The sequence below is a fragment of the Trachurus japonicus genome, chromosome 17 (genome assembly GCF_045865225.1).
Source record: "Trachurus japonicus isolate A0001 chromosome 17, Traja_1.0".
Lineage (NCBI taxonomy): Eukaryota > Metazoa > Chordata > Actinopteri > Carangiformes > Carangidae > Trachurus > Trachurus japonicus.
Genome location: NC_140923.1, coordinates 26,295,809 through 26,306,176, shown reverse-complemented (window position 1 = coordinate 26,306,176; position 10,368 = coordinate 26,295,809). Strand labels below are relative to the sequence as shown.

Sequence of the window (10,368 nt, the reverse complement as noted above, 5' to 3'; positions counted from 1 at the left end):
CACACCGACGGCGGAGGGAGGACCAGAGAGACAGCCACTCACTACACACACACACACACACACACACACACACACAAACTCTCTCTCCCACACGTTCACAGGTAGCCTCACTCAGGCAGAGACACGCTCCTCCACCACGGGGGGATGAGACTTTGTTGAAGTGAGGATCGATCGCTGCGTTTGACAAAAGTTTCACCTCCCGTCATCTGGAGGAAGAGTTCACTTCAACTTCACGAGGACCGGCGGACACCGCTGGATCCACTCTGTGATCCTTCATTTTACCGGTGAGTGATCAGTGATCGGCGGACTTGCGGCGTGCTCCCCCCCTCTTCCCCCCCTCCCGACACCCAACTGTGTGTGTGTGTGTGTGTATGTGTGTGTCTCTCTGTGTGTATTTTTAATCTATTTATAAAAATGGTGACTTTGGAAATATGTCAGTGGCGTGGTTAACTTTCACGGGGCGCTTGTTTTAGATGCAGAGAGGCTCAACACTTGTATTTATACTCCGGTGTCGGCTCTGGCTGAATTGGGACAGAAAAGTAGTTCGCACAACCTGTTTACGTGACAACTCCTTCAGTAAATAGCACAAACACACAACCAGCAAAAAGTAACCAGTCTGCACTGCGGCCATTACAAGACCACACAAATGCTAGAGAGTCACCGAGAAAAAGAAATTGCAAAACTATATTAGAGAGAGACAGAGTAGCAGGTTTGTTCACTCTCATGGACAACTTGTTCTAGGTAAAGTCACAGCCACATTGTTGGCAGATGACACCATGGATCTGTAACGTAAGCCAGTGTCTCTATGGACGTTATCTCCTGCCAAACAAAGGTTATTGTATGTATTGTTTTTTTCCCTCCTGAGCAACCAAGATGATCTGTTACCAGTGTGATCCTCTGTGTGTGTTTTTTTCACCACCACAATAGATTTAGTGTGTTTAGGCGTGTCCACTTACATGTCCATATATATAGATATATATTATAAGGGATTGCGTGCCTGTGTGTTGGTGTTATGAGGCCGGATGTGACAGCCCAGTCACATTTCTAAAACACAAACAGATAGTGTTGGTTTTATTTCTGCCTCCAGTCCAACGAAACATAGGTGAGTGGAACTTGTTGTTAAAAAACAAACAACATTAAAGACATAAACAAACAGCTGAACTAATGTTATTGAGGAGTTCATGTCTTTGTTACTGACTGTTGACAGTTTTCATTGGGAAAACCATTTACAATGTTTGCTGGAGACTATATTTATTTACATCCAGATGAACAGTGAGCTCTGGATACAACACGAAGCAGAACATGGATGTAGACCATCCAAATTATCTGCATGATTTATTATGATTTAAAAAAATATATCAAATAGTGAGTGTTTCTTTCTTTTTTTGTTTTATTTGGGTGAACTGACCCTTTAAGGATGAGATAAGTTATCTTGTCCTGTTACATGCTTGCCCCCCTGCCTAATACTTGCATCATCATTAGGTGTGTTAATCTTCCAGGTATGAGCCTTTATCTCTGTACCACCCTGGAAAAAAAGTCTCAACCTTTGTCAAACTGCTGACACGCATAAAAATATTTAACTGACTTATCTTGAATGACAAGCAGGATGTGAAGTGGGACGTGCTCTAGATATCTAAGAATCAGGTGTAGCTCTGAGTTTTCTGCGTGAGAGCAGGAGGCCGGCGTGAACCAGAGGTGAGGCCGAGTTTCTCATTATCAGGAAGAGATAAAAGAAAAGCCATTTATGAGCCAGTGACCCCATTAGGCATAGGCCGTCCAATGATGTTTAAAAAGCTCTCGGGGTGCGGTGGGAGTCCCAGGCCCCGGGCCCATCATGATCCCCCCCTGGTTTCAGCCCAGGCCCGGGCGGAAGCGGGCTATTCTTGTAACGCTTTGTGCCGCAGAGCTATTCTGACGCTGTCCATTGTGTCCGAACGCTTTCCATGACTCTCAGCGATTTCAGTGGGTCTGCACCTTAAACCCCTCCATTATGGACGAGCTTGTATTGCAACATTTGCTGTGTAGGCTTTTGCATTCAGTGCCCCTCACCCTCTCTCCCTCTCCCTCCCTTCCCTCCCCTCCAGCCCCACCACCCCACCCACTCACTTTTGACTTTTCAGCGAACGTGACGGCTCGTGCTCTGAAACAGTGAATGCATGTTTTGCTGCTGCAACATGCAAAGATAACATCTAGCCACAAGAATGGATTTTTGTCAACGGTTGTTTTGGTTGTGCTGCAGCTTGTCTGAGTGCGTGCTTGCTCTTTCACTAATGCGTCTCAGCATTAGTGCAGCTCTAAATTACAACTGAGTGAACAGACTGCGCATGAGACCACATAGAACACAGAAACACACGCTTTTAAAACTGTAACACAGAATCACCTTAGAGAAGAGCGGTCACTCCTCGCCTCACAAATGAAGAAGTTGCCAACGCGCATTGAGAGTTTGTGGTATGTTTGCGCTTCCTGTTGTTGAAGCATTAGTTTCACTACAGATTCTCACTTTGGTACCTGTGTTCTGTCTTCTCAGTCGACAGTGTCATGGGTGAACAATGAACCTCCATGTGCTGGCTGACGGTGAGCATGTGAGCGATGATGCTGCGATGGAGGATGTTTCCCAGCAGACCCGGTGACTCCCGTCGCCGCCCGTGCCTCTTGCTGAATGTGGATCACCTAGGATGGAAGACCCACCACGTGCTGCTCTGAGGCACTGGAACAACACTCTCAACCTCCACAACCTCAGTCTCCTCGTCTTCTCCGCACGCGCCGACTCAACCGGCTGCTTCGCCCCCGTCGCCCACCAGAGAGGGACCACTGCCACGGGGTGACCAGATTCCAGGATGTTTTTGAAATTCCGCCGAGTGCGACGATGCCAGTGCGTGCAGCTGATGACCACCTGCCTGGTGCTGTCGGTGGTGATGGTCTGCTGGGAACAGCTGGACAACAGCGTCGTCAGCCACGTCAAGTCCTACTCCTACCGCTACCTGGTCAACCGCTTCATCTACATCAACAAGAGCCTCACCATCCCGCGCGAGCAGGCAAGGAGCTTCAGCAACTTCCGCTACCTGTTGGACCATCCGGATAAATGTGCCAATAAGGACGTCCTCCTCCTCCTGTTCGTCAAGACGTCCCCAGAGAACATTGAGAGGCGAAATGCCATCAGATCAACCTGGGGTAACGAGACTTACATCCAGAACGCCCTGGGAGTGACGGTCAAAGTGGTGTTCGCCTTGGGAGCGCCTCGTCCCAGGAAGGACGAGCCCTCGTGGAGCAAGAGGAGCGGGGACGGCTTCCAGCAGCAGCTCGTCGAGGAGGACCGTCTCTATGGTGATTTGATCCAGCAGGACTTCCTGGACTCCTTTCACAACCTGACCCTGAAGCTGATCCTGCAGTTCCACTGGATGCACAGCCGCTGCGCTCACGCCCGCTTCCTCATGACCGCTGACGACGACATCTTCGTCCACATGCCCAACCTGGTGGGCTACCTGGAGGACGTGAGCAGCAGGGGCGCCACGCACTTCTGGGTGGGCCGGGTGCACAGAGGGGCCCCGCCCATCCGCAGCAAGGACAGCAAGTACTACGTGCCCTTTGAGATGTACCAGTGGATGTCGTACCCCGACTACACGGCGGGGGCCGGGTACGTCATCTCTAGTGACGTAGCGGACAAAGTCTACCAGGCCACGCTGACTTTGAACGCCTCTATTTACATAGACGACGTGTTCATGGGCATCTGTGCCAATGCCATTGGTGTGACCCCGCATGAGCATGTCTATTTCGCAGGGGAGGGCAAAGCGCCCTACCACATGTGCATCTATGACCAGATGATGACCTCACACGGTCATGTTGAGGATATCTATGACCTGTGGAAGGCAGCGACGGACCCGCAGGTGAAACAGTGGACCTCTGGATTCATGGGCAGGGTGTACTGCACCGTCGTGAAAGTGGCTCTCCTTTGTAAACCTTACTATTTCAACACGTACCCCTGCAAAGCAGCCTTTTTGTAGTATTATCGAGGTGTGTCAGTGTGTGACAGCGAGACAAAGAGTATGTCATACTGTGATCATGATGAAAAGAGGATCATTGCTGCGAATATTACCTCAGTCCTTTTAGTTGGACACCCATGTCTGTCACAAGACCGGAGGATGTGGTCTGTTGCAAGAGGCAAAAAGATCACACAAATTATCCCTGTTAGGCTACTGTTGTTGTGAGGTCACCAAGACATTGATGACCTCTAGTCTTTTTGGTGTAAAACTTTGAACTGAACTGAGCAGAGTGTGACGCACCCAAACCTGTTCTCAGACCTCCCTTAACACAAGGCCTCACATTTGCCTATTTCTTACCGATTTTCCACAAGAGTGGATTAATTACGCCTTTTTAAAAGCTTTTGTAAACCACTGACGGCCACGCAAGGAAGTCTGAGTTTCTAAAATGATGACTTATAGAAGAAGTAGTGTGAATGGTCAGATGTCATGTGAGTCAATGCAAAAGAAAAAAGAGGAGAAAAAAACAGGCCATTACGTGGTCAGTCTAAAAATGTCTCTGTGTCATGAAGTGCAAGATTCCTCACAGTGAAGTAGAGTAGACGTGTAACATCTCCTGTGCAGTAACGGTGGGCATCAAGGTGTGGGCAAGAGGTTTCTTTTTTTTTTTCTTTTATTACATTTGAGAGGAAAGTTTTTTTTAAATAAAATAAAATCTACTACACTGTTGTTAGTTTTCAAAATATTGTCAAAGTACTTCATTATGACTGGCAGTCAGTTTGTTGGCCAGGGAACACAAGCTCAGGAAACATCTATAGTATTTGCAAATGCTGGAAAAGTTGAAGATTTCACTGATAGCTTGACTCTAGTATATTTTTTAATTGTCTCGACATCACCTATTATGGCCCAGATGTATGAAGCAGTTTGTTGTGGAATTAAATTCTCAAAAATATTGGAAAAATGCGGGGCATGAAATGTTGTGAAATACAAAAAAGCTCTCCCACAGTTATGTCGATTTGTGCTAAGAGCACATGTCGTTATAGATAAAAATGTGATGCTCAGTAGAGTGGAAAAGAAAAGATTATTATTCTGCTCTTACTGCGAAGAGTTTGAACGAGTTTGTTCCCACGTGGCAAAGGAGAAGAACTCACAGGTAGTTTTGAAGAGTTGAAGAAATAGTTTAAACAATAATGAAAACTCATATTCACTTTCTTGCTGATGATCAGTCCCAGTCTGTCGCAGTATCGGAAAAAAATGTCATTCAGTTTCTAAAAGGTGATGATCAATCTATTTTTGTGTAAAAGTTGCAATTAAAAATGTTTCTTGAAGTTAAATAGAGCGTTACATGACCGCTATGATTTTTTTCAAAGTAAAAAACCTTAAAGTGGAGTGCTCACTGAAACTGTAGAGTAACAGACTCACACCTAGTTTTGGCGGGAGACTTTACCACACTTTCAAATGTAAACCACTGAAACATACACACAGTGCAGGAGTGCATAGTCGTAACACACACACACAACTACGGATCCCCCTCCTCCCCATAGCAACAGCTTGCTAAGCAGTAGAGTGAGTGTAGCTGCTACACGGGGCTCATTAGAGTGGAAGTGCAAACATGTTGCCTGAATGTGCTCCACAGTCTACGACCCAAACACCTGTTTACATGTGAAAGAATGGACTTGCGGCTGAGCGTGCATAGAGCTCACTATGGTTTAGTTTGACGTACTCTCCATCTGACATGTGATATTTGGAGACAAAAATAACCCTGGCATCAGCCAGAAATTCATCGGTGTCTGTTCCGCAGAGGCGTCTGACACACTGCGAACTGTGATAGCTGAGGCTGAACCTGGGTCAGTGTTCAACAGACAGTGAGATCAGTACTGTAAACCTCCACAGAAAAACAGAACTGGAGCTGATTTTTCAGTTGTGTGACTGATTAAAACAGAGCCAGGGGAAATACCTAGCTTGTCATTGCAGAGCTACAGAGCTTATCATTTCAGAGCTACAGTAAGATTTTTTAATACACTAAGCAGAATTTAGATTTCCACACACATCACTTAAAGTGTGTGATGATGTAGTTATTTATCTGCTGTATTAATCTCAGTAAAACATTTTTTGAATGACTTCTTGTGTTTCTTTGTGGTGGGCTGACCCTGCAGCATGCTGTATATCCTCTGCAGGTGCAGCCACCAGGTTTCCTTATTGAGAATCCTAAATGTTTTACCAAATCTCATCTCGCTGAATACCCGTCTTTAAATATTAAACAATGGATACTGGTGCATGAGTGAACGTGTCAGTGTTTGCCCGTTTAAAGTAATCAAAATGTTGTTCTCTCAACTCACTTCATCTCGACTCACTGTGAATTGTCCTATATGTTTATTTATGGCACCTCACCCTGAAATGCGATGTTGCCTGGATTAGCTGTTCTCCAAACAGCTGCCCTGTTTCCACGGCAACGCATAAAGGAGAATAATTCACACAAAGGATTTAAACGGGCCTAAAACACAACCAGATGCCAACATCTGTTAACTAAAACTGAAAAACCTGGTGTGGGGGGGTAAGGACTGTGAAACTGCCCGTGGGTTGATTTTAAGATAATAAATATGCAGTCATATCCATTTAAATGAGGAAACCATCATGGACAGTATGTGGAATGATTAGCCCAATTTTTCGTGCAGTTTGTTATTTTTAGATTTACTAAAGTGCATCATGACTGTGAATCAGCCTATGCGTATTCATGTATTCAGTATCATCAGAAACTCATCGATGAACCTCATCTTCAATTCACTTCCCAAGAGGAAGTTTGGCAAAATGAAAGTTGGTTTCCTAAATATAGCTGCAGACTTTCCTGGTCAGTGTGCCAGCTAAGCCCCATGGACAAGATATAACTGTATCTTAAACACATAGCCTTGAATTAGGTTTGGCTCCTGGCCTCAGAACCTGATGAAAGGGAACTAAAGGTCAGATATGACAGACATTACATGGTATTTACTAATGTGAAAATTTGTCTGGTATGGCAGAATATGGCAAGGCAGGTTTATATTAGGCTACATACACAGAGGTAACTGCTTCATATGTAAAAGAACAGAGCATAGGGGAAAAACTGAATAAGTGTAAATTCATATGAATTATAAACAACAACAATGAGGTCTTAAGCAGGCTTTTAAAAGTAAGTTCCTCTGGAAATGTATCTCTCTCTCTCTGTTTATTATAATAAGTTAAAGAAGCTTTACCTTGTGTGTTTAAATCCTATAGGAACACGAAGCAGCACTGCACTGATGAGTGAAGACGTCTAGAGGGTCCGTGGTCTAAGTCAGAGACGTACTCAGCCATTAAACCATTAGGTGATTTGAAGACAAGTTATATTTTAGTCTTAGTATTATTTGAGACACTGCTGAACAGCATAGAGACGATGCTGAGAACTGCCAAACTGCAATATGTTCAGCTGCAGCAGCAAAGGCTTTTTTCGGAGCGCCTGAGAAAAGAATACAAAAATAATCTAACCTACTGGAATTCTCTAGATGAAATCTTACCCTGACATTTCTCACATAAATTTTAGGCATCGAAAACAGGAAATGAAATAAGCTGCTGAAAGTTGCTGACTTCCTTCTCTCACACCGATGACTGACAACTCACTCTTGTGTTCACTTTCAAGGAGACAGTCAAATATCCATGCACTAATTAGATCAATGTGCAGATACAGACAGTCACATTTAGTCGCATGTTGATGAAGCTTTGTATAATAATGTATGTAAGAGTATAGTTGTGGTAAGCACATTATGAGATGTCCCGGAATTGAACCTTGAGGTACACCACACGCCACGCTAACTTGTTTGTGTAGTTCCCAAACAAAACAAAATAGCTCCTATTTTTTTTTTTCCTCTTTATTTACATATAATTTTCATATTTTAATACAGAGACTGAAAAGGCAGAACATAAATACAAAACACTGAACAATTACACAAATTCAAGGCCCAGGGGTGATCTGTACTATATTCAAAAGAAAAAATACCATACACGACACATCATAAACAGTCTCATTCATTGGCCAAATAGGCATGCCATTTTTGCCATCGTTTTCCACCCAGATCTTTTTGGAGTCGGATTGAGTAAGTCATTTGCTCTAGGACATGCAATTGTTTTACAATATTAAGAAAAGTATCTGTAGCAGGGACATTTTCTTTTTACTTGCACCTAGCAAGACCCTAAGAAGATAAATATCAGTTTTACTCAATCCATCCAGCATATTTCCAAGATAGAGAGTTGTGAATGATACATTGATACTGAAACACAGAACCTTTGAAATTATTTTTGCCACTTCCCTCCAGAAAACCTGGATGTAGGGGCAAGACCAAAAGACATGGGCCTGATCAGCAAAGACGTCTCCATATTCTCTCCAGCAGGCCATTTGTTTGCCAGTCTGTTTGGACTTCTGTTTGAGAGTTATACAAAAAAACCAGATGACTGTGTAAAGTAGTTCCTGTTCAGAAGATAGGATCTAAACCAACTGGTTGTCCAGATGTATGAACCGTGTCAAAAGCAGCATAGAGATCTAGTCAGACGACGACTGAAATTTTGCCTGAATGCAAATGACTTTAGGGCATAACCTCACTGAAATTTGTCTCTTGCAGACAATTTCTTCAGTTATTACAAATGGTTGATTTGATATAGGTTTGTTGTTTATTACTACACAGACATCCAAGCTATTCAGTGCAATAAAGACCTTTGTCATACTTTGTTGCCAGAAAGCTGTTAACTGTGTGCATAAAGTCTGTTGCCAAGCAGCAAACACACATCAGTTCCCTGATGTAGTGTAGTCAATGGCATTTAACAGACGTGGAATAATTTGTATCATATTTCCTAATTCAGATAAGAAGCTTGTATAATTTATCTGGCAAAACACGAAGGTTCAGATGAAAATAGATAGGTTCCATTGATTTAAAGGATTAGTTTGACATTTGGAGAGATGCACTTGTTAGATTAGGAGATTGAAATAACGCTCACATCTGTAAAGTAAAAATAAAACTACAGCCTAGAGACAGGTTTCTTACCACAGAGACTGGCGACAAGGAAACTTTGATCCTGCCAAATGTTATTACTCTACCAACATCGTTAAAGCCCTAAATGTTGCATTCAAAGTGTTATGGTCTCCAATACAGCACATCCATTACCCTCAGGAGCATCGCAGACATGAGGTCTAGACCTCTAACTGGGGAAATGTGGTATTTGCTCCTGACAAAAGACTCACTTTGCAGGTTGAAATACTTGAAATGTCCTGAGTTTGGAAAATATTATTTCACCACATACCACTCACCGATATCAGCCATAAGGTGACGTGAGATGGCATTTCAGCAATGCACCCACAAGACTAAAATCATAAATGTGTGTACATGTTCATCCATTACAGACACAAACTGTGTGCAACCCACAAAAGTCATAACAATGCAGGTTTTCTTTCTAGCTTTGCTCTCACTATATCTGATAACCCATTTCCTCAGCATTGCAAGAGCAAACATGCCATAAGATAACAATGAAATTCAAGCTGCAGGCAGATGAGGTCGGAGCATGTTTTGCCTAGGCTGATGATAATTCTGAGTATACCGCAACCTGCAGGATAGAGGACTGCATTTTTCTAGGAAAGATCATGTCTGGAAACACGTTTTTGTTGAAGTTAAATTTAAATGTAACGTGTCCTGCCAGAAGCCGGCACGACCTCTTTCCCTAAAAAAAAAAAAAAAAAAAACCAAGGGCAACTATGGCATTAACTTCATTCTACTGTCTTTATCACATGTCAGTGCAGTATGTAAGATTGACAGACTGTCATTTAGGTTTTCAATAGTAATACAGGAATTCCCTCATCACTTAAGTGACTAATGATATGCAATATCTATATACAAACATTTTCCATTGAGTTTAAATGAGTAAGATTTTTCAAATGAAATAATTCATTCATCAAATTCAGCACCCCAAAGCACCCTTTTCATTGAACACATCCATTTCCTCAATGCTAATTTGCATATGGATAAGATTAAGACAGGCTTATGAACCTGTTACTTACATTTAGGTCTTATGTGCATGAATGATGATGTTTTGGAAAAGTGTGCATACAAGCTCTGTATGGTGTCAAGCCACCTCCCCATTTGCTCAGTATTTTCAGGTCTTTCTGTTGGCTTACCACAAGGTGGTGCTAGGTCACAGCTCATAGACTCTGCCCGCCTCATGCATCAACACTGCCATCATTAGCATTGTGCTGTTTCCAAATCCTGCAGTGTTTTCACTGGCAGCTGGTTAATTTTAGGTTCGGCCCCTAGTGCCCCGTCGAGACATCAGAAACAATATCCTCGAGTACAAACTCGCTCTAGTTGACTCGGTATTTGATAACAGAGGAGGCAAG

At 43.3% G+C, this 10,368-nt stretch overlaps 1 protein-coding gene across 1 annotated transcript; it reads left to right on the top strand.

The window, feature by feature from the left end:
- On the top strand, positions 1-4,016 carry b3gnt5b (UDP-GlcNAc:betaGal beta-1,3-N-acetylglucosaminyltransferase 5b). Its single transcript, XM_085804414.1, has 2 exons — positions 1-284; positions 2,528-4,016. The coding sequence occupies exon 2, from the start codon at positions 2,838-2,840 to the stop codon at positions 3,999-4,001; it is 1,164 nt and encodes a 387-aa protein (XP_085660540.1). The 5' UTR covers positions 1-284; positions 2,528-2,837; the 3' UTR covers positions 4,002-4,016.
- The last annotated feature ends 6,352 nt before the right edge of the window (positions 4,017-10,368 follow it).

Coding starts and splice junctions, on each gene's coding strand:
- b3gnt5b (XM_085804414.1), top strand. CDS start 2,838: ATGTTTTTGAAATTCCGCCGAGTGCGACGATGCCAGTGCGTGCAGCTG.